This window comes from Poecile atricapillus, chromosome 6 (genome assembly GCF_030490865.1).
Source record: "Poecile atricapillus isolate bPoeAtr1 chromosome 6, bPoeAtr1.hap1, whole genome shotgun sequence".
In the NCBI taxonomy this organism is placed as follows: Eukaryota; Metazoa; Chordata; class Aves; order Passeriformes; family Paridae; genus Poecile; species Poecile atricapillus.
The window spans coordinates 26,378,897-26,403,510 of NC_081254.1; the positions used below are offsets into that span (position 1 = coordinate 26,378,897).

Consider the following 24,614-nt stretch of genomic DNA (forward strand, 5'->3'; position numbering starts at 1 on the left):
CAGAAACTTCAGTTTTACCTGTCTGTGGCTTTGCACAGCAATGACCTTCTACCTGTTGAGCTATTCAGGCCTCCAACCTTCAAAGACAGTAAGAGCAGTGCCCAGAAACCTCGCAGGATCAGACCTTGGTATCCCACATTCAAGCACCACCTGCTCTGCAGACTGCACACAGAGCTCATTTCACCTTGCAGAGAAACTCTAATCACAGAACCAAAGCACCACTTTTGTAAAAGCATGGTTTGCTTCTTATTTGGAACCTATCCTTCTCCAATAAACATCCTTCTTTGAGTACTGTAAACCTTAAGAACTTGCTCAACACAGAAGTTCTTCATGTTTGAGGGCTGAGGTGACTTTTCCATAAACTTTGTGGAATAGAAAAATACAAAAATACAGCATACAGTAAAAACTTCAGCCAGGGAACAAGACAAGGTCCATTTAGCCTAGGATGAAATTTGCAACTGCATGTATGCACAAATTACAAGTTATTCTGGGGAAAGATAAATTCAGTAGAATTCAAGTGTAATCAAAACAGTACTGAAAAAATTAGAAGAAAAACCTCAACAAAACGAAACAACTGGATCACAATTAAAAAGGTCAAAAATTTATTTTTCCTTAGGGCATAAGAGGCGCTGTAAACAAAATACCAACAAACAAACAAACAAATCACAAGTCAATTCTTACAGTCTGCAAGCATTTGAAGACAGAGTACCCTTTTCCCACCTCCCCCCGAACACTGCAAGCCTGCTCAAATGGTAACAGGCAACAATCCTGGGCCCTGAAGCTCCAGGGAGTTTTGCCATGTCCCAAGCTGGGACTAAATTTCTCATGTAAGAAGGACACTGCATCTGTTTTATCAAACACTTAAAAAAAAATAAATCCAACAAAATATAAATATTACAGACAAAGATCAGATTTAGCACCACCTTTGGTCCAAGCAATCAATGAACTGGGAGATGACAGGTACAATTTATTTAGTAAGTCCTTTCTGCCCAAGTCTTTGAAAACATTATAGGTTCACATTGCAAGAACTAGTAATATCTCTGAGAAAACACTTCTCAAATTCTGGCAGCTCCTCACAACCTCCCAGGTCCTGCACACAGGGATGAGGGAGCATCCTGGCTGGGCAGCAGCCCCCAGGTCAGCAAAGATCACTCAGAGCGCTTGGCAGAGCCCTGTGGGACATGGCAAACACTGTGCCAAGGGTCTGCTCCTGCTTCGGCCCAGCAGAGCTCTGACTTCAGGACAGCTGAGGACCAGCAAGAGCAGTGACAGCGTGCATCCTGAATTTCCCTTTCCACCAACATCTGCCACCCTCCACCACTGCGGCACCTGTGAGCTGCCAGGGTGGGTGATGGCAGATGCCTGGGAGGAGCTGAAGTTGCTTCAATGCAAGTTATTTCAGCATATCTGGAACATGCAAATCAGGAGTTCTTTTATCAGTTGTAGTTTACTCCAAGGCCTTTTTAGGCTCATCTTTTCCAATACACACATGCCCAACAAATGCATGGTTCTGAATTTTTGCAAAGAGGTGTCACAGCACTAGTGTGTGCCAGGACACAGTCACAGGGACCTGTGGTAATCCTAGAAGAAAAATGAGGTTCATAAAGCACCTGGAAATATTTTATGTTTCTTACAACTCCCTCTCCTGTAAGTGTCCAGGACTCAAGTTGTCTTTTCCTTTCCTGTAGGAATTTTTGAGAAGTCCTGATGAACCATTATTAAATGCTGTTCATTTTCAAAGTAACAACAGCTCTAACAAATGCCTGTAGAAAAACACTGAGATCTACTTCTAAGCACAGTAATCTGAAGTCTTTGTTCTGCATCTTCACATGTACAATTGCCCAAGACAGATGGTGTTCCTCATTCTCTGTTGAGAGACCCATACAGAGTTTTCACCTTCACAAACAGAGGAAATTTCCAAAAACAAGCACTTGTTTTTACTTCGCTGTTTTAGAGCACGCTGGTCTAGGGAAAAACCCCAACCCTCAATTACTTTACATTGTTCTGCAGTTCTCTGAGCAAGCAGTTGTCATGGCACAGAGAGGAGGGCAGCCCCTCTGAGTGCTTTCCCTGTCCTGCACAGGGCACAGCCATGAGGACAGCTCTGAAATAGTTCTGGACTGGGCACTGCAGTCAAAGTCTGAAAATCTGGATTAAGGGGGAGATTATGCTTTTCACAGCTCATTTCCCCCACCACTGTCAAATCCAGAGCAAATGAAAACATTGTACTATGATGATTTCATTAATTCTTGCTGGAACAAAGCCACACTTCTGTTGTCCCAGTCACAGAAACAGGCCCCCAGTGTGTATCAGCTAAATCCTTACAGGCCCCAGTTGACTTGTGCTGAAGTCTGATGGAAATTTCTAAAGAGTCACTTGGGAAAAAGGAGATTTGTGTTTTCCTCATTGCTAATATATCTTTTGTGTTGGCCCACAGAAAAATTGCTCATTTTGTTAACTAGTACTCTAATCTACATACAGTCTTCCCAAAGGTTTACACACAGACTCAGGGACTGGTCACAAAAAGATCTGTTTCATGCCAGTTCAGACAAGTCCAAGCATGGGACTGGGGCATCTAACCCCTCCCTCATTAACAATAACTCTGACCATCAATGACAAAAGATACTGTTAAATGCAGAAAGTGTCACTTTCCTGGATTTCAGTTTTACTGGGATGACTTTTTCTCATGCATATGATTTCCTTTCCTAGGAAAACTTCTCACAGACCCAAGCACATCTGAACCCTTGCAGGAATTGTTCATTGTACAAACAGTTTTATCCAACTGGTCAGCATCTCAAGTTCATTAAACAAAAACTGAACAACGCTTGAAGCTAGTTATTGTTTTTGTCTCTAGCTCACATTTGCTATGACATACTGTGAATGTCAAGATACCTGTCACCTCTCTAAGAATTAATTCATGACCAAAAGCTTTAACATCTACATGATCAACAATATTCACTCCACTGCCTTCAGTGGAGCTGGATCAGAGGCCACAACAAAATATGGCCTAAAGCTGTTACCACAAAAAAGGATTTCCCCAGACTCATTTTCTTCCTCTCTTAGCTTAACTTGCAACCCAAAAACTAAATGGTCTCCTGCCCACAAACTCTCTTAAAAAAGAAAACAAAACAAACCAAACAAAGAAACAAACTCTCAGCTAATTCCTTCTCATATTTACTGCAACAGAAACCACACCAACTTCTAGACCTTTTCCCAAGCAGAACAGACAAATTGGTTCCCATATTAAAAGCAAAATAAACAAAAGACAAAGAAGTGTCACCAACTTGACCCCACACACACTAGACCAGCCACACATTTCTCTATCTCTGGTCACCGACATACCCTCCCCAAGATTCCAAGCTCCTATCAGGTACATTCCCACCACCTAACCACTAAAAGATGGAGCTCTCACCAACACAGAAATGACAACAGTATTTAGTTTTCAAGGTCACAATAAGAACATCAACCACCCAAGAAACCCACTGCAAAACTTTCCTTAGACCAGGCCTAGATCCTTATTATTTTTTCTTATTATTTTTTTTTTTTTTTTTTTTTGGTCAACTAAAAATTTGGGACAGCAAATCCTTGAGAAGCTTCCAGTTCAGACATGTGCCATTGCTCTGCTAATGCAGAGGAGCACAACAGCTCAAACAAATTTCAGCCTTCCTTCACCAACAGTTTTAGGCTCCCAGTAACTCACTAGCCACAGTTTGCAGAGATAATCTGGGCTAATTAACAGCTACAGATGTGCACAGCCATCTGAGCTGCTTTCAACACCTACCTGGAGTTACCTGCACCTGAACTTCAGCCTAAGCAGCGATCAATCAAGCTGCTGGCAGGACTTCTCCTGACGTGACATTTCATACTGAGCCTTACCTGAGGACGCTCATCTACGTGATTCTCCCTAAACACTGCTAGCAGAGTAATAAGCACTGCTGTCTGCAATTAAATCTGCAATAAAGGAACAGCAATGATGTATTGTGCAAGTCAGCCAGACAGCAGAAATGGACTCACACTGTACACTACTGGCCCCACAACACTCACTTCAAACCCTCAGTACAAAAAAAGCCATTGTAATGCTACGCACGCTTTGCTTTTGCAATATTCCAAGGTTTGAACTCATCACGAGTAATGACCAAGACCTTTCAACAAGCCTGCTCAGCATGACACAGAAAAATTCCTCCTAGCAACTGGCAGAAATTCTAACTTCCTCCTTCCCTGAAAGCCCACGATTAAGTCAGCTGTTCAGTGAAATACATCATTTTTTAAAAGGTTTATTTTTCTTTTCTTTTTCATTTGTTCCAGTTTACTAATTACTACAAGCTAAGTTCCAGTGACTGCACTATTCTTTTCTGTCCTGCTTCAAGGGGACAGAAACAAACCAAATGAATGTGTTCTGGGGGACCCAGAGTCAGAATAGAATTCAATGTCCCTCCAGTCATCACCCAAGACTGATGATGGGATTTTGTTTATTTATCTCTCATGACCCAGAAGCAGTTCAAGAATAAGCTCTCCAACCACAAAAGAACTGTTTGCACAGAGAATGCTGCCACACTGCTTACCTTTCAGCCATCAAATACTGAGTCAATATAACGGCTTTCATGGGGAATATCTGGAGAAGCCTGAAAGGCTTACCTAAATATTAAATCTTGTATTTTAAAAATTTTCTTAGTGCCAAGTGATTCTCCCTTACACCTGCTTTTCTCCTCCACCAAACAGGGACCAAGACAGGTATCATTGTAACCAAATAACCCTCAGCATCAGGGAGAGGTCACTAAATCCAACATTGTTCCAGAAGTAGTGCTAGCACACGGCTGTTCCTGCCCACATGGACAGATCTAGAACAGCAATGTTTGCCCGCTCCACCAGCTGAACCTCGGTGTATGCAAACTCCAGACACACAAACTGCCTCAACTACAACAAGCATATAACCTATGTTTGTCTTCTTTTGGTGGATTGGTGGCTTCAGGATACAGATTATCAGAGTATGTTAGGGATTGAAACTTTTCTCAAAAACAAAAAATCCTATCACAGAGCAGTGATGTATTTAAACCATCTATACAGAGAAAGCACCTGCAGTGTCGGACCAAATAATTCATTGGCCTTATTAGAAACATCTTTTTCCTCATATTTTATCTATCTCTCCCCTGCCAATATAGTTACTTCTAATTTATTTTCTAATTTCTTTCCAAATCATCATAATCAACATAATTCCCATAATTTTAATTCAGTAACAAACAGGAGTCTCAACTCAGGACAGTAGTGGCTTATGCTGACAAGAACAGGTCTGTAAAACGCCAGTGTGAAGCTTTAAACCAAATTTATTTATAAAAAAAACAAACACAAAACAAAAAGAAAATTGCACTCTCCAACTAAAAATCAACACTACCTTGATGCAAGAACAAATGAAGAACATAGTTGATGGGACCAGCCCAGCCCTGACAATATAAAATGGGGGAAATGGATTTGTTCTGATTATGCCAGCCATGTCCGCACGCAGTGCGGCGCAGCTTCCACCCCGGGAACTGCTGCGGAGTCCCAGCCCTGACACAAGGGCACACAAGAGAAAAGATCTCCTCGTTCCACCCTTGGCACACCCTGCAAAACTGACACCCCAAAGCAGAGTTATGGGTGACTTTTTACAGACACCTGTGCTTTGCTCCAAATTGGCTCTAAGATGGAGAAGGAAAAGCAGCAACAGCAACCTACATCGCAACCCAAAGTCAGCTGACTGGGGGCTTCTGCATCCGGCCTTATGTACAGTACTTTATTTGAAAATTACAGAAACACACAACAGACGTTACTACTGAGCAGCACAGAGAGAGAGAGGAAGAGCAACACAAGCACTGGGCATCGTTAGCAGAGGCCATCAAACAGTTCAAGTGTGCAGACACATTCCCCATGCATCATCGTAGTGCTGGTCCCTGCGTCTAGCAAGCAACAAAAAGCAAGTGAAAATAAAATAACTTAAGACAAATATATGCTCTCAGACCATCATACTGGTACTGCTGGCAGCTATCAAACACTGAACTGATACACAGCACTTCACTATATGGCTAAATAGCATCTGAAGCTGACAGAGAAGGAGCTGCTGGTGATGGAAAACCACCAGCAAATAGCAGCAAAGCTCCAGCTGGTTTTAAAAAGCTGCAAGATTTGCAGCACAGTGGATCATGGCAGGGCAGCACCAAGGCTAAGCAGTCCTGTGCACCCTTTGGAGGTCTAGGAACAGAGTGCACAGAGCTTGCTTTTGCTGAGAACGGTCCATGCTGAGCACCCACAGGGCTCTTCTGTCAGTGTAACTCTACTGATGCTCGTGGTCTTCTTGCCAGTTCAGACGAGAGCATGTGAAAGAATTAAGCTGGCTCCTCAAAACCAGATTCCTAATTGGTAAAGTATTAGAGGTTTTCCAAAATCATGTGTTTGATACTATTTCAGTACAGCTGCAGAATTCAGTTTTTCTGTTTGAATGCAAAGGTCTCTGGTAATACTAAAGCTTTTTGACCAACCTAAAACAGCAGGACAAAAATTAAGCAGAAAATGGAGGTACATCCCCTCTCCAGAGTAATGAACTGGAGCCACAGGAGATGTACTTCCCAGAGCTCAGAGAGTCAAGTGCTCTGGCTTTCACATTTCTCTTGCACCTTACAAAAATAGTCCAGTTTTTCAGAGATAGTAGATTTTGCTGCTACCTGTAAAGTCACATTATTTTTGACAGATGGAAGTTCTCCTTCCATTCAAATAGAATTTAAGACAATACCTCTTTTGAAGGACAAAGTTTCTGCCCAAATTGATTTAGGACCTGAGAGATCCACCTTTGCAAGCCAAGAAATATGAAATCAATATCCAAAACATCTGTGAAATTCTGCAGGTGAGAATTAACCCAGATAAAAGGGAGACTTTTTCTTCCTAGGTTAACAATAACGACAGAAAAGAAAGGACCTGTAAAAATATTCCCATAGCTCTTGCAATAAATAGAAATAAAAATACAGTATCCAAACTTGGGACTGCACCAGCAGAATTATTTTCCCTTCTGAAGTTACCACCAATTCTGAAGTGCAACAGAGGACGTAGCCAGCAGAGACAAACCAGAAGACGGAATCATGCATGGATGACACACAGAGTGTTTCAAGCATAGCTTAGAAGTCCTGTATTGATAAGGATGTTAATGCACATTCTATACATAATCCTGGCAACATGCTGCATAATCCTTTTACTTTCACTAACAGGTGATACTTTTTTATGGAAAACAGCCATTCCCAACCCAAGACACCCCAGCTGTCAGTCTCTACCTACCCAAGGGTCCTGTTTTCATCCAGTTGCCCCCTCCACTGCATTTCCCCTTCCCTAAGAGTGCATGAATAGAGAATTGCAAACATTTCACACTGCACGTTCCACTCCAAGTCCTGGATGAGGGGCCTGTTTATTCTATGAATATTGCACTTATCCACTCATTGGATTTGCTTTTTCTCAAGAATGCAGAATATTTGGGAAAAAACAGAAAGAATAGTAGGATACAACACAGGAAAATATGAGTTATTAACAAGCTAGCTATGAAGATCTAAAATTAAATAGTACTAGTTCTATCCTGTTAATACTAGTAATATGAAAATAATGAATGCTTTATCAAATTCCCTTGTTTTTCATATAAGATAAAAGCAGTAACTTTCTTTTTAACTGAGGAAAGCAATGAATATATATTACAATAAAATATGATTCATTAAGATCTGAAAGTGATGAAAACAATTATATAATGCCTTCGTCAAACTTTATAGCATCATAATGGAAGGAGTCATTAGGGAAACACATCCACAAGGGGCAAATGCATTTTTTAGCTATACCCATGCAGATGTGAATTTCCATTTTGAAGAGTCTAGCTGCAAGACAATTCCAATCTTTCCTTATTGTGTATTTGCTATTATTGAATACATCAATTTCAAAACTTCCTGTTGACACATCAGTTAAGTACCCCAACATGTGCCCATCATCTCTTTTGTCTTGAAAGATTTGGCTTGCAAAGGACTGATACATACAACTACACTCATCCATGGCATGGAATGACAGCTAAAACAATGGACCAGAGTTGCCTCCCATGGGGAAGGACTCCTAACAAAATGCATGACTCTTGCTGTTATGAGAATGTGTTTTGAAAGGGGATACAAGGGAAACCAGCAAATAAACTTTTCAGGCATTATATAAACCTCAATAACGAACTCAGAAGTGCTCATTATTATTAAAGTTGCAGTATACAGCAAGACACAATTTTCACATTCTTTAATTTTGTTCTCTGGCATTGGAGTTTGAAATTTCTGCTGGTCCAAATTCAAGACTTTTTGGAAAATACAGAGGGTGGGTGAGAGCAAGACAGCAAAAGCAGCCACCTCTCTCCCCAGAGGAGGGCCCCCTTCAGCTGCAAATGGCTTTGTTCAAGCCCTGCAGACTCTTCCTCTTAACAAGCTGGTTCAGGAATAAACCAGAAAGAGAAATTTAAACAGTACTATTGATTTCTGCATTGAGTGTTCACTGAGGTGTACACATTACATTTAAATACTGCTCTTGATCCAGTGTCAGTTCTGGCAAATTTAGTAAATAAAAGGCGACATTAACATTTTTTAGAAAAGAGCTAAAACACTTCTAGCACTATACCGTCCTCTGAGTACTCTGCTAGGTTTTCCTGCCCTGCAGTCAGCTTTTCTGATATAACTTAAGGCCTTTCTCTCTTCTTCACTCAGCTAAAAGTGAGGGGCTTGCTATTTAGGGTGTCAGTAGAACTGACCAAAACTAGCTGCTCACTGATGGAAAAAATAATAATTATTTTCTTGATATCTCTCAATTGAAAGAATTAAAATAAAAAAGAGCATCTCTGTGAGAGATACTATAACAATGGTAAGGCAGGAATAGGAAAAATTGCATTGGGAGCATTTGTTTTAAAAGTGCCCTTTTAAACACAAGCAGCCAAAACAACTACCAAGTGAAGGGAAGCCCAATGGAAGCTTTTCCACCAGGGTGGAAGCCAGCATGGCAAGTGGTGGCCAACAATAATTCCTGGCCCCAAGCAGGCCATCTGCACCCCATCCGCTTTCTGGTACAGGTGAGGGCAGAGGGAGGCCACAAGTGTGGCTCTGCAGCCCATCTCCAGAGCCTGGCCTCTCCTCAGGAAGGCATGGAGCCTCTGAGATGGGATAAAGCAGCAACTGAGCCATGGAGCTGCTGCATGAGGAAACCCTGGCAGTGCTGCAGGCACCCTCACGCGCTGTCACCCTGCAAACCACCTCCCTGCAAAGGCCAGAGCTGGAGAAGCAAGGCAGCAAGATGGAACAGGAGCATGGGACACATGAACGTCCCTTACAGAGCTGCCTCAGGCAGATCCTGAAGCCTCCTAAGCTGAGCCTCACGGAGAACTTGCATCCACGGGGCCAGCCCTGTGCAAGGCACATGGCAGCCAGGTGCTGGAACTGTCTGCCAAAAACACTTGTGCCACCCCACACCCTGCAAGGACTCCTGCAGTTTAGAAGTGCCCTGGGCTTGGCTTTGCTGGATGCAGATGTATTTCCAGTAGCCTGGGCTCTTCTGTCTCCTTGCTGCTCTGCCCTCCTTGGTTAGGGGCTCATGTCAGGCCATACCATACTCAGAGAATTCAGTGGCTCAATGCAGAAGATCTGGGAGCTGTGCTTTACATCCCCCCAAAGAGATGACCTAGTGGGAATGTCATTAAACAAAACTTTAGAATATTTTAAATAATAAGTTAATTCTTAATAAATATGTGCTTCAAGAAAATGATAATTATATACTGCACCTTTAAATAATGCACTTAGTTCTCTGCATTGGCTTCCATTTTGGTTTCTTTTATTGTTAAAGTGCATTAATTCAAAATAATGAACCACTTCCGCATCATTATTGTTAAAATAAATCATAACATTAATACCAATCACTAAGTCACTACTATTAGTACTGCAATCTAGCAGATAACTCTATGTATTGCTCTATTTAATACTGTCCAGCAGAAGAATATAATACTTCTATTATAATCTCACAACAGCTCCAGCAGTCTTTTATGGCTGCTACCATATTAGTACAACTAAAAATGGGGAGAAGTATGAGAGACAGGGCCACGATGTCTCAGATACACATCCAGCAAGATGTAGCTAACTGGACACATACTTACACATGGTAGGGTGAGACATTAAGGTACAAAGAGGACCCTGCACTGTGATATGAGCTGTTGTGCACTTTACACCTTCTCCTGCCACCACAATTTAAAGGGATCCCAAAGAAACAGCCTCCCCTCCCCACCTGCATGCAGAGAGCTGCTTGAACCACAGCACTGTTTGTAGCCTGTAGTTGTGGCACCTGGGTTTTGTTTCAGCTACCAAAAGGACATCAGCCACATCAGCTGTAGGCAACTCTCAGTGTTATCATGGAAATTAATAAAACACCCAAACCACACACACACAAAAAAAACAAAAAAAAAAAAAAAAACAAGAAAAGAAAAAAGACAAGAGAAACATATAAATTTCCTAGTTTTTTTTTTTTTTTGGCAGTGAAACATCCCCAGTAACATATGGTATTATTGTGCTGTTTTGCTCAGCCCCTTGATCCCAGCTATTCTGAAACCTTTTTAACCTTTAACTTTCAAGCCAAATCAGTATGAAACTGGTGAAAAAAAGGACATGTAATGCTTTGTGTAAACCAGTAGTGAATGGTCTGCCTCTCCCCTCTTTGAACAGATTTACAATGCTGCCTATTATTTAAAGGAATTAGATATTGATCTTGAGTGATTAACAAGGGCATTTAAGAAAACCCCCAAGCACGACTTCCTTAAACACAGTAGGGATTGAGTAAATTATGTTTACAGTACAAGGCTACCTCACAAATTATTCCATATTCCTAGCCTTTTCCAATGGATACCTCTTCCATACCCCACACCACCCACACCGTGTGCCACATTTCAAAACATGAGTTAAGAAAGGCAAACAGAACTGGAACTAGAAGAGGCAGCTGCCTGGTTAGATGCATTGTAGACCAAATTGCTTTGATATTAAATCTCTGAGCCTGAGAAGCCCAGGCCCACTTTCCAGTACAAACGTACTCTTTGGATTCAAGTGGGAACAGAAACACATATTTGGCTCCTACTTCAGTTTTAAGTCTTTTCTGGTAAAACCAGACACACACGCAAAGAAAATACAGTACACCCAGAATGCACAGAAAAGACAAAAACAAAACACAAAAGCAATTCCCCAAAAATATACAAATTATGTGCAGACTGAGTTTGATGGCTTTTTTTTTCCCACTCATTGTAAACACTGATGTTGCAGAAGGTTACAAATATTTCTCTCTAATATCTTGGTGGGCCCTGCCAGCAGTCAGCACCTTCGGATTTGGACCAGAGGGCAAAACAAGAACTAACACATCTGACAGTTTTGTCTTTAGTATCTGAAGGGACTTTGTTGACTTTGATAACTTTTGAGAAACCCAACTCTGGGAAAAGAATCAACCAGTATCACCTGGCAGGAGTCAGGCACAGAACCAAATACAAAGTCTACATAGTAACAGACACACTTAAGCAAGGGGTTTGTAGGTTTGTTTTTACAAGCACCAGTAGGCATCACTGCCCTCAAACACCTGAAATCCCAACTCAAAGAACAAGACAGAATGAAAGGAAACAAAAAGCCCCCGACCCAGACCACCTGATGGCCTTTTCCGGTGAGTTAGCCGTAACACTGAAGCCAGAGACCAAAACTCTTCACGATGAAAAGGCTCCAACTCTGGGCCTACCAACTGTTGAGTATAGTTAAAAAAAACCAAAAATGTGAACATCTTGAAAGGATTAGAGTCCCTCTGTATTTCAGAAACTTTCACTTGCTGCTTCTCACTCTAAGTTGTGGAAAAGCATTCAAAATTCTTGGGTATTCCACGGATGACAAAAATGAGGAGAAAGGGAGCCAAGGTTGTAAAACAGTTTGGCACAGAACTCCCCAGGTAGATGCATGTGTATTTCTCTCACAAAAGGCACACGTTTGGTTTCCTATCAGTAATGGGAAGGATGGGATGTCATACCCTGTTACACATACAAGATTATTAACAACTTCACAAAAAGGCATTTGACTATGCTGCATCTTCCTCATAGTTGCTTACAACTTGTAAACCCCACAAACCTCTCCAGAACATGGCAGATTTGTCCTCATATAGACTCCTCTGTACAAACTGGAGCACAGGGAAACGTCTTTTTGTGTAGCAATTGGTTTTTTCCACATGTACACAGCAGGAACAGTATAAATTAGGGAGGTTAAAGATATTGCAACATTAGTTCTTTTTCTCCAAATAATTTGAGGGCACCCAGCCTTTGAATGGCTTCACACCATTCATGATCTGGCAGTACCACCAGCCATTTGGGTTCCTTTCGAGGACCTCCATGCAGACACCTTCCTGAAACCCCGCAGTCTCCTCATCCCCTTCATAGTCTGCAATGGAAACATAGATGTCCTTGAGATTGTTGTGGATGAACTGGGATTTCTCAATGGGCTTTGGCCTGACTGTAGAGACAGGGATCCCATTCCTCTGCGTGGGGAGGTTGGAGGTGGTCTCAGAGCTCTCTGTGCCCAGCCGCTCCGGCTGCTTTCCCTTTGTGTCACCAGGCTGTGACCACGCGTTGCTGAAGGAGGAATTCCGACGGACGTTCCTAAGTTGATCTGTAGTTGTCAAAGACTCATTTCTGCGCAAGGAGCACGACAGGTTGTTGTCCTTTGGTGGTGGAGACACAAACACTGACTGCGGACGGACAGCAAGTTGCCTCACACCATTCCTCATTTTAACCGGCCCTGATGCTTTTGAAAAGCCACCAGGAGGTTTGCTTGGGATGGGTGGTGTTGCACGTTTGCTCTGGTTGATGGTGTTCAAAGCCTGAACCCTCTTCTCTATCTTCTCTAAACTGTTTGACTTGTTTTCATTTTTCCTGTTCCTGGCAAAAGAGGAATCAGTCTCTCCTGATGTAGTTTCTCGCTGGTTATCAGGGAGAGCCAAATAATGGGAAGGAGCCCAGCCTTCCATGTCTCCATACTTCAGGTACCACCATCCACTGGCTTGCTTTTCCAGCACTTCCACTTCAACTCCTGCTGGGAAGCAAATTTCAGAATCCTGTACCTTTTGGTATGAGTCAGTGGTCACATAGAAACATCTGGAGTCATTTTCTTGCTCAGTTTTGGCTGTATGGCTGGAGCAGAAGATGCCACGGGAAGGAGTTGTGATGAGATCAGCCGAGCTTCTCCGAACAGGGTCATCCTGGTTCTCAGAAGCTGTGCAGGGGGGGCTTGCAGACTCTTCACTTCTTGAACCTTTGAGTCCACCTCTGAGCTGCCCAGTTGGCCTCAGCTGACGCCTTAAAGTGCTAATATCCATCTTTTCTTGGCTCTGAGAGTCTGCCTTGTTCAGGAACGGTTTGGGCCTAACGATTGGCTTTGCTCTGATGGAAGGACTCTGCCCAGGATCTTTCTTCATGCCTGTTCTTGGCACACTACGTAAGCCGACATCTGAAGCTGATCTTGGTTTTGTCTCCTCACTCCTGGAATAGTGACATTTTCCAAGATCAGGCTGAATGTTTTTGTCTGTCTTGAGCTTCACGAGTGATGATTTAGGAGAGCTGGAACATGGAGAATTCCTTCGGATCAAGGACAGAGAGGAGCTTTTCTGAGAATCCGAATCCCCACTAGATTCCTTGTTTGACAAAGCATCTTCCACGTAACGCCTAAACCCCTCATTCTCATAGATGGTTTCTTCTTCAAGAGCAACTTCTTCTGAAGACTCCCCTACTTTGAACTTAGCTTTCTGAAGTGATGACACAGGTGAGGGCTTGAGGGGCTGAAACAGTCGTTTTTCAGGAGTGCCCTCTTCATGGTGACTTTCACTCACTTCACACTCTGAGTCAAAGCCAAAGGCAGGCACGTCATATTCAGGTTCTTCGTATTTCAGCTTGTGGGGAGAGTCCTGGGTATCTCCTGAAGAAACTGCTCCAGGAGTTGTTCCTTCTTCAGAGTCTTTTGGTTTACTGGGAGGTGCTGGTGGAGGAACCTTTGGGCGGGTTAAAGTACTGGTTCTTCTGTTCAGATTTGGTTTCTTTCTCTTGTCAATGTAAGATGCTGGGGCCCATCCTTCCTTCTCTCCAATCTGCACATACCACCAGCCACCAGAATTCTTTTCAATAACCTAAGAGGTAACAAGGAACATGTTACTTGGACAAAAATCTCAGCTCACTGCTTCCCACTCCTCCCCTTTCAATCCACTCCCATGCAACAGATAAATATTACAATTTTTCCAGATACACTGTTTATACTCACCTCTGCTTTTTGTCCTCCACGAAAGCTTATGCCATCAGAGATGCATGACTGGAATTCAGCAATGGTGTAATATTCCACTTCCACGGAGGGTGGCTCTGGTGGCTTGGGTAACTGAAAACCCTATGGCAAATAGTATGCTTTGTTCATTTACACCAAAGAAGCAGTCAGCTAAACAGCAGTATGAAAACAAAATTGCTTTTAATTCACTAAGACTCATCCTCCTTCTGGTGCTACCTCCTAATGGTAACTGCCAAGTTCTCCAGAGTGGGAGCTGATGTATTGATATGGGCTAAAAGAGAAAAGTCTTTCAACAGTGGCACTGTTCATGCCACTTTCACCAGCTATTAAAACTAATAATCTTTACCTGCATAGTAAAATATTTTACTTGGGGATGATGAAGTGTGAGCTGCAGCCACACTAAGAACAGCTCATTTATGCTGAGATTTTGTCCAGAAAGACCCAGCTCTGGATGACATGCCACAACTGCAGAAAATTACATTGCAACAGACCTCTAACAGATTCTATCGTTAAATACACTATCTTAAAATATAATCCAAATGAATTATTGCTTTTAATATGCTGCTGTTCTTTTTAAACAATCTGAACTCAGATTGTCAGATTATGTCAGTGATATGAGCTAATGGGCAGCTCTTGTAGCAAAGAAACAAGGACAATATCACAAACCCCCTAGCTTTGCCCAGCTAAAGTGCTAGAAGGGAAGGACTTTACTGCTTGATCAGAACAACGCCAGCTCCTCCTCATAATGGACCCAGAAACTCTATCAATCCCAACACGACCTTCGTAAAGGCTCTATGAGAAGTGGGACACAGCTATTTACAGCCATTCTGGCAGCCTATCAGACTCCTCTAAAAGCTAAGTGCCTTTACATTAAGCTGCCACATTTCAGAATTTGCTACAATTATTTTTTATGGTAATAAGTGGGATAAAGGTCCTTTAAGGAATATCAATATTGAAAGCTTTTTCAGATAGCACAGTGCTGATCTGCAGGGCAGCTAGGTGACAGTGAAGCTGCACAGCTTTGGCACTTCACTACTTAGGGTCCTATGAAAGAACAATAGGTCAGACAAACACAGGACAGACAAAGACACAAAATGATCCAGAGCCATCAATGGGAGAAGGACAAATCCACACACTGTGCTTTATTCTCCTGCTCCTCCATTTCTAAGATACCCTTTCTGTAACTAACAGCTGATGTTTCATCACACACAGCATGTGGCATTTCACAGAGAATGCACCTCTGCACCTTAGGAACCGTGTCTAACAATGTTATAATTGGATGTTTCTGCACTATAAATGCTGAAATACAGCAGAAGCACAGCATAATAAAATGTCTTCAGATAATAGAATGGTTTGGATTAAATGAAGATAATTTGAAACAGCAGATATGCTCAGGGTTTCACATATAATATCACTGTTATTTTTAGCATGGGATTAAGTGTCATAGTATTGCCAAAACAAAGTCTAATTGCAAATAATGCGAAGAAAAATAGGAAGAAAATGCAAATGTGCTATTCATGTAGTTTGTTAAGAAGTATCTCTAGTGACAGAAAAATTACAAGTTGCATATTGCTCACAAAGGGTACAGCAAAGATTAAACACTATGTATTGCTAGATAAACAAGCTATTAGCAGGACTTTTATATAAATCCACTACTGACTAGCTCCTATTAAAGATGACAGCTCTAATCTCAAACTGGTACAAATTTCCAGGATTCTAGCTTTGGGGATAAGAAATCATAAGGAGTCTCATTCCTGTAGCATACATCCTTTCACAGGATTCTGAGCCACTCTAAACATGCACAAGAGTGAAGCTTGGCCACCTCAAAGTTGGTAGCAATGGAAGGAGGGGACACATTCCCAGCTGCTTAAGAGAAGAGAAGGTCAGAAATTTCAGTCTGGGCTAAGGACATCCAGAGGAAATTTAAACTTTCTGAGTCAGCCAAACAAGTTTTAATGCTCATGCACAGAACACAGAAGCTTTATCATAATCTCCCTTCAGACCTGATTAGTTGGGGCAACATTTTGAATAACAGAAAATTTGATTCATCATTAGGATGCCCTGAGGTCTGCTCAACACTTAATGAATGAATAGGCATGCAAATAAAGGATCCCTCCCACCTTGTACAGCTGCACAAAGTCTGCCAAAGCACCCAGACACCTACCCACTGCTAAGATAAACCATAAACCAATACACACCAGACTGGACTCTCTTCGTGGGGGTGGCCTTGTTCTCAGATTTGGAGAACCTGAGCAGGAAAGGGAACAGGGAGAGTTTATTTAACTTTGCAAGTACTGCTAAATACACTTTTCAGCAGCTCTCTGCTGTTACACAGTTTGAGAACAGAAATCAGTATTTGCAATATTTAAGGTATCTCTATGAAACAAGATAGGAAACTATGAGGCTATACTAGAAATACCAAGGTAGCTTAGGAACTCATCTCTGCTAAGCCAGCAAATTTAAGAGGAAATCACTGCCAGAAAGTAGTGGATTGTATTTTCTGCTGGAACTGACCAGCTCCATTGGAGACTGGCCAACAAAGGACTGGCCTAATACCTATTTTCCCCCTAGCAGTAAAAATAATTCACTAAACACTCACACTGCTCTCTCTCCTAGTATTTTGCCATTACTTGCACAGAAAAGCATCAGCATCTGTAGATGAAGTAGTGAAAACCTTATAGCAACTTGCTACCAGGAAAACAGCAGAACAAATGCAAGAGAAGACACAGGTGGTCTCCTCAACTTGAACATCATCTACATTTCTGGGGTAGAAGGGCACATTTTAGAGCGTTCAAAAGGAAAAAAGTATCCTCTGGAAAAATTAACGAAGTAAACACACGCAGGCTAAGATAAAGAACCAGCCAGTCTGTGTATAAAGTGAAGTTAAATTTTATCACTACTAGCAAAGGACCACATTCTGGAGTCCCTCTTGATACGTCTACAGGCTATGCAAGGGTCTGTTTGTGTGAACTTGGCTGTAAGGCCAGGGCATGAGGGACTTTAGCTGACAGCCAGTGCCAGCCCTGAAAGGTTCAGAACAAGAATTCATTGCAAGCCCGTGAAAACCCAGACTGCTTTACTGCCTTACTTATTTGAGCTCTTTGTGGTGCTATCCTTGCTATGGCTGGGGATCCCTGGGCCAGTTTGGAAGCCTGCTTGTCTGGAGTCATCATGGCATTGCCATTAGAGTCATTGCACAGAATGGGCAAACTGATTTCCTTCTTGGTGATATGAGTTTCTGCAGACTCGTTTTCTACTTGAGCTTCCTTGTCAGAAGATGATTTCTTGTTCAGCAGGTTACTGATCTCCATGATGTTTCCTATGATTTCCACTGGCCCAGTTAAGTTCTTTTTCCTAGATGGAAGATCATCTTTAGCCTTCTTCAGATATGAAGCTGGGGCCCAGCCCTCTTTGCCCAGATACCTGGAGAGGCAAAAGCAAACACCATCAGATCAAACACAGCCTTCTCATGCATGTCAGGTAGAATAGCTAAAGCAAAAGTGACAGATGAAAACATCAAACAAAGTTTGCAGTTCTCAAACAAGATTTAGTAGTCTCCATTTATTATCTATTGATTAGACATATCAAAGTCAGTTGAGCCAGCAGTGAACTGTGTAGTTGAAAGCCACTAATCATCCTAAGGAAGGAGTCTCTCTGCACAAGAAATACTTACACACAAGGTACAGAGCTTCACCAGTCTGTTTTATGCCTCCCCTAGACAGTACTAAGAAAACTCAGCATTTTCCCACACAGTAAAAAAGCAAACTAGTAAGTAAAAAACTTTAAAAGTTTTTAAACTTCCTAGTGTCAACTCAAATTGAAAATGGGATAAAATAAGGGTGTACAGCACATAGTACAGAGAACCTATGCCTGCAGTTTAAGATCATTGTGCAAGCCTCCTTCCCTGAGACTATAAAGAACACTGTCCCTCCTTCCATAATTCCCAGCTCTGCATGAGCAGCTTTCTGTCACTGAGTATATGGGACCCTTAAACTACTGCAGCTTCTTCTAGAGCTGCAAGATCAAGAAACAATTAGCCTGAGGAAAAATGGCTTTAATGGAGACTCATTTTCCTAAACAAGCTCAAGGCAATTTGAAGAAATAAACTGGGAAATGTGAACAGACACCTGAATCCAAGCCGTGTTACTGAAACACCATCCTGAGCTGATCACACCACACTTCAAACTGAGGTAATTCCTCTACAGCTGGGCTTTAGGGAAAATTTTTTTTCTAACTTCTGCCATTCCTAACACCTCAGCAGGGATTTCAGATTACAATCAGACTCCAGGGAGGACCATGTGGATGAACTCTGCTTCCCCTAATGAAACCACAACTTGCTACAGTGAGAGTCACTGAAAACCTTCTCTCTAATCTCTCAAGATACCCAAAACAGGCACTTGAACTGTAAGTGAAAAAGCAGGCATCATTAAAATCCCGGTGCTCAGGAAATCTGCAGGAAATACAAAGGTTAAAACAGTAGGACTCTAAGGTTCTTTATTGAAAAGGGAGCCTCGTTAGACAGCAGAGGAAGGAGCTGGGGCACATGGGATATGAGCAAATCATTTCCTGGCAGGTGAGCATCTTTGTCATGACAACACTTGGATTCTGAGGTTTCCAGTGAGATTTCTACATCAAATCTCATCCTGGTCTCACCCACCACATCCACACACTTGAGAGTGGCTCTGGGACTTGACAGGGAGAACAGGAAAATGCAGTGTGGATTTGATTCCCTAGGCTTCTTTATTACTATTCCTGTATAAAAGCAAATACAATTGTTGTACTTCTGGCAACAACTACAAGGATCTTTCTGTCTAAAATCCTGCCTTTTCCTCCTCACCCACCTAGACCAGGCAAGATACTAGAGATTCTGCTTCTCCCTACATACTTGCCTTCTGTCACACATGAAGATAAAGACGTAGCATCTCTCCTACTCAGGGAGTTTAGTGACAAGTTCTTCCAATTACTCTGTTGTCAAAGGAAAGCATCCCAAGAGCTCTGAGCTTTGTGTGATGCATGCAGACTAAAAAGAAGTAGCAACCTGGTACTAACATGATTTGAGTGTAAAAAGATACACAGCACCCACAGCATGGTGTGAGAAGACCATGTCAAGAAGCAGTTTGGATCTATTCAATCCTGTCTCTTTTGAGGCTTTTCTGCTAGGCCTCAAACCAAGCCATAAAAGGAAAAGAAAAAAAGGCCTGAATACATGCCACAGTTCCTGCTGTGTCAAGGTATCACCCATTGCCATTTTTCAGCCCTGAAGATTTTTGGTTTCATACCCTTTTCCAGAGCTGCTGACCAATGCTCTCTGCTGCCTTTGGATCAAGTAAATTTTTTTAAAAGACATTTGTGAGTTTATACAATGTGGAGGTGTAGAGGTCTCCATCTGTGAGAAAGCCACAGTGGCCAATGCACTGAGCACTCCAGTTCCAAAGGTTATTTTCAACAGAGCTTGATTGTGCAAAATCAGCAAGAAAAAACAGTTTACATCCATCTTAGCTTGTGGGAGAATGAACATGTTTAAGATCAGAATGGCAGCCACAGGCAGGTTCTGTACTGGCCTGTTAGTTCTCCTGCCAACTGTAAGTATTTGGATCAGCCTGTGTAACCCCACTGCAACAAACACCTCTGATCTCACATAGTTTCTCCCAATGAATAATAGCAGCAACAGATGGACAGTTAATAACTCTGGGCAACATAACCCTCAGTAGACAGGCTGTTGTAGGCTACTTCTTCCTGTGTAAGCCAATTTAACCTGAAGTTAATGTTGAGCTGTAGTTACCAGAAACTACTGTTTTATTTCTGCAATATCACAAATAAAAACTACTTTCATAAGCAAAATATGCCCACATTTTTTACCTTAGTCTTGAATTTGTTAATCTTTAAGCCCTTTGAAGAATAACCTTAGAAGATTCCTTGATCTTCCCCATTTTATAGGTGAAAGAACTAAAACAACTGGTAATCAATTTCTGACAAGTCCTGAAGCAGTAACAATTTTCATTTCACATCTTAGGAGTTGAATCACAAGCATCCTGCCTTCCTTCCTATCTAGAACCTACTGGAAACATTCTAAACCCCATCCTGGATTCCTCCTCATTTCAGTGCTGCCAGCACCTCTCAGCTGCACTTCATTCTCATGGGCTGAGGCTCAGAGCAACCACAAAATGAAGGATATGAAGGCAAAGAACAAAAGCTTTACTTTGTATATTGGTACCAACTTGCCCTGCAGTCAGTCCACCTGGGCACCACAAGATTGTACTTACCTACTGCTGTCACCTGGAGGCAAAGTAAGATCTAAATGATGGATGCTAATGCCAGCTATGGGCACACTGGGAAGCACAGATCTGCTGAACTCAATACAACAGTAAGCAGGATCCCAGGACAGAGTCTTTCTTTCTTTTCTCCCTAGTCCTGATTTTGTTTTTTTAAAGTCATAATGCATGCAAAATAAAGACAGACACCAATATTACCTCTAGCTTGTATAGCAATGAATTGAGAGGGTTTCAGAATTAGGTGCAGTGATTTGGTTCCTTCATGCTTCCAAAACCCTCCCTGTGTATATTACATAAAGGAAAAAACAGATTAAAACTATAGGAATGTTAAAAAAAGTCAGAAGTGCCTCTGTAAGTCTGAGAGTAACATCTGCTTTCCAGCTCCAGAGCACTGGAATTACTCCAGAGGGAAGCAAACTAGGGAAAGGGGGAAAAAAAAAAAAGAAAAAAAAAAAGAAAAAAAGAAAAAAAGGAAAAAAAGGAAAGAAAAAGAAGGACAGGAAATGAGGATCAGCACATGGCCAAGAATTTGGAGAAATTACATATTTAAGGTGGAACAAGCTAATGTCTTTAAGGTGGATTCCATTTACAAACTACTGGATTTGATTTTCTCTCTACACATTGAAGTGTGTTTAGTCTGTGCAGCTCAGGGTTCAACTGCATTCTCCTCCTGCTCCCTCACAACAGGAGAAGCAGTTGCTCCTTTGAAGGCACTCAATACTCAGAGAAGCAAATTTCTGCAGGACGGGATTCCTTTTCTGAGGGGTCCCTAAGGTACTGAGGGCAGTTTACATGTAACAAACAGCACAAGCTGGAGATCAGCTACCCAGGCTGCAAAGGACCAGCTTCTGCAGGGATGGATCACATCATCAACATTTCTGGAAGTGTTGCCCATGGGAAAATTTCCCTGTTTCTAAGAGTTTAATTCTCCAGCAACAAAGCAGAACAGCGCTCCAAAGCAGCAGAGAGGAGCACAGTTGGCACCCCATAGACTTGTCACACATATGGGGAGCACATAATATTTTCCAGCAATAAGAGGGATTTCTCAAACCAAAATGCCTCTTCCAAAAAAGCCAAGGACATGCTGCAATCCCCACCTATCATGGGGTGGCTGTGGCATCCACTGTCCTTCCAGCAGATTGCCATGGATGAAAATGCCACAGAAACCACTGCAGCAAGTGTCATCATGTTCCAGAAGGCACTCCTGGTGTATAGCAAAACGTGTCTTTTGGGTTGACTCAAAGGAGTGTGCGAGAAAAAGGGGGAAAAAATAGTTCAACTAATTGTAGGAGTGTTAATATGGCAAAGGGAAACCTCTGGAGGAAGCCCAACAGAAACCTACAGTAGTAACCAGGCTACATTGCAGAAAGAGAATAGAAAAATAAACTAGAGGTGTCCTGCAATGGTTCTCCCCTCAGAAAAACCTATGTGCTTGATTCCCCTATCTGAAACTCTGGATTCCACTTCTGTAGACGATTAATGGAGGAAAAAAATGTGACCTGACCAAACCCAGGCATTTTTGAGCTCCTCCTATCTAGAGTGCCTTCCTGGCTCCACTGCTATCTTTATTAGCTTATTTGCTCCATGGGACCATTAGATAGAAAACTGATATTTTTTTCTTCTAAGTAAGGGAAATCAAGTAAAACAACGGCATTGCTTCAGCATTTTCACAATCCTCATTCAGAGCCAATAAATCAAGCGGCATTCAAGCAAAAGCAAGTTATAACTTGGGGAGGGAAAGAGGAAAAAAATCATTGTAATTACATGTTGAATGAAAAAGATGACTATATGAGATGTTCTGCACTGCTGAGAGATAAACCTCCATTTTAAGCTACCTGTTGTGTCACATCCCATTTCTCTTCAAACAAGATGTCACAGCACTGACAGGTTCACATGCAGATACAAGGCAAAAGGCAGAACCACAAAAGAGCACTAAAACCTAAATGCTGTGTGACCCTAGATGAAGAAAGCTCTCAAGTACTCATCCTGACACCCTAGATCACTGAGACAATATCTAACCTACAGTCTGCCCATAAGCATTTACAAAGGAGATTCTTAAGTCAAAATCCTCTGCTAGGACTGCTGTTCCAACTACATAACAAAATTTGATACACAATAACAACTTCACCTGCCCTTGGAATGCAGTCCCTCTACATTAGGAATACCTAATGGGGACAGACAAAAATCAAAGCCAATTAGCTGAAACCATTGGTAAGCTTGCAAAAGGGCTATAGCCAGCAAACTGATCTCATATCCCTGAAAGTAACACTACCTGCCCCAAACAGCTCAAGAGATCACAATCAGCCTTTTAGCATTGCTATAAATAGATTTAAATAACTCTTATACTGGAAGCACATTAAAATTATATACAACAGAAAGCCTTGTTAGGTCTCACAGATCTTAACTCAGATACAGGCTTTTAACTTGAAGCAAGGGAAAAAAACCCTAAAACTGCAAGTTAAGGCATTTCCTCACTGGAATGCTCCACAGCCTTTCCAGACACTGTATTGTTACTTTAGCCACCGTTGTATCACCTCAGACTTTTCTTTATGTTTCTTCCAGAGGCATTATGAACAATTTGGGCTTCCCTGTCTAGCTACAGAATGATTTAAATGCTAACACTCAGTGAATGATCAGAAGAGCTCATTGTCACAGTTTCTGCGGCTTGCACAGCTTCTTTACCTGATGTACCACCATCCTTCCAGGTTCTTTTGGATGACCTCCACGGTGACCCCTTTCTCGAACCCAATCTCGTCCTTCCCCTGGCTGGTGTACGGCTGGATAGTGACATATTTCTCTTCTAGTGAGGGGAGAAAAGGCAACATCAGTTAGGGTCAAGATCAGTCCAGCTGTTTTTCCGCACTGCTCGCTTTTAAACTGCTATGCAGTGGTTACGTGAAGCCATTACAAAAGGCGGAGCCCTGCTCAGGGGCCCACTGGTTATTTATGCTGACGACATGACAGATAATCAGCCCCTTGCCACAACCCTGCTGCTGATAATCACAAAATGTTTCCATGCCAATAATGACACAAAGTCCCCAGAGAGCTTCCCCCTCCCCCTCGCTTCTTTCCACCTCCCTCCCCCACTCCGAGTTCCTCGAGCGGGTAAGGGAGAGGATTTGAAGCTGGACTTAACTCCCATACTGTAACTTGACAGAATCAATCCGGCTGCCAAATCAGCCCAGCGTCACTGCGGGAGCTGCAGCCAGTTGGCTCTTTGCACATGCACATGGCTGCACGAAGCATTGTGTTACTGAAACCCGAGCGCTGCATCCCCAGGGGGACACATCTCCCCAGCCCAGAGGGGCTGGCCCAGCACACTGCTCTCCTTGCACCTCCCAAGCAGTATAGGTCTACAGCAGTGAGCTTGAAACGTTTAAAAAAACATGAAAAAAGAACAAAAGAGGTTTGCGTATGACAGGAGACGACACAGGATTCGCATCCGTGGGTTGTGAAGTGTTTTACAAACATACTTTTGCTAAACCTCACTTCAGAGAAATGCACATGTGACACTGGTGAAGGGGGGCCAGAACTAAGACACACACTTCAAAAGCACAGACTGGACTTCAAGTATGGTGTTTGAGCCAAAAACTTAGCATCCCTATTCATCTCCAGCATCTATCCCCTTCCAGCTGGGCAGACGTTTTAAGCACACTTGCTGAGAGCAAGCCAATAAGCAGAGCAGAGCAGAACAGACACTTGTCAACATCATCTTCCACCTACCCAGGAGTCATTTAGTGCAGCATTCCCATCACACCCAAAGCCAACCTTTCCCTCTGAAGCTTAAAAAATTACACCTGCCATTGAAAACTTGGACTGCCATTCTTCCTCTGCAGCAGCAGCAGACATGGAAAGTGTCACAAAACCCCTCTCCTCAACCCAAACTCTGGTGCATGTGCCATCATGAGCTTGATTAGATTAAAGGTAGGGAAGGCAAGCAATTAAGTGCACCCCAGCCAGTCTTCCTAGCACTTTCTACCAGCAGTCACAACAG

The 24,614-nt window shown here is 42.4% G+C and overlaps 1 protein-coding gene across 4 annotated transcripts in view; it reads right to left on the reverse strand.

Annotated features, from left to right (window-relative positions):
* Positions 1 to 579: 579 nt before the first annotated feature.
* The window catches only part of SH3PXD2A (SH3 and PX domains 2A), a 247,902-nt gene continuing 223,867 nt past the window's right edge, over positions 580 to 24,614 (reverse strand). For 3 of the 4 annotated variants that reach the window (XM_058841021.1, XM_058841019.1, XM_058841022.1), the window contains 5 exons: positions 23,303 to 23,420; positions 17,437 to 17,771; positions 16,547 to 16,596; positions 14,331 to 14,450; positions 580 to 14,199 (listed from right to left, as the gene is read on the reverse strand). In XM_058841021.1, coding sequence (XP_058697004.1) covers positions 12,304 to 14,199; positions 14,331 to 14,450; positions 16,547 to 16,596; positions 17,437 to 17,771; positions 23,303 to 23,420 — 2,519 coding nt within the window. In that variant the 3' untranslated portion in view covers positions 580 to 12,303. The remainder of the gene's footprint in view (positions 14,200 to 14,330; positions 14,451 to 16,546; positions 16,597 to 17,436; positions 17,772 to 23,302; positions 23,421 to 24,614) is intronic. The other variant, XM_058841020.1, reaches the window with a different exon arrangement.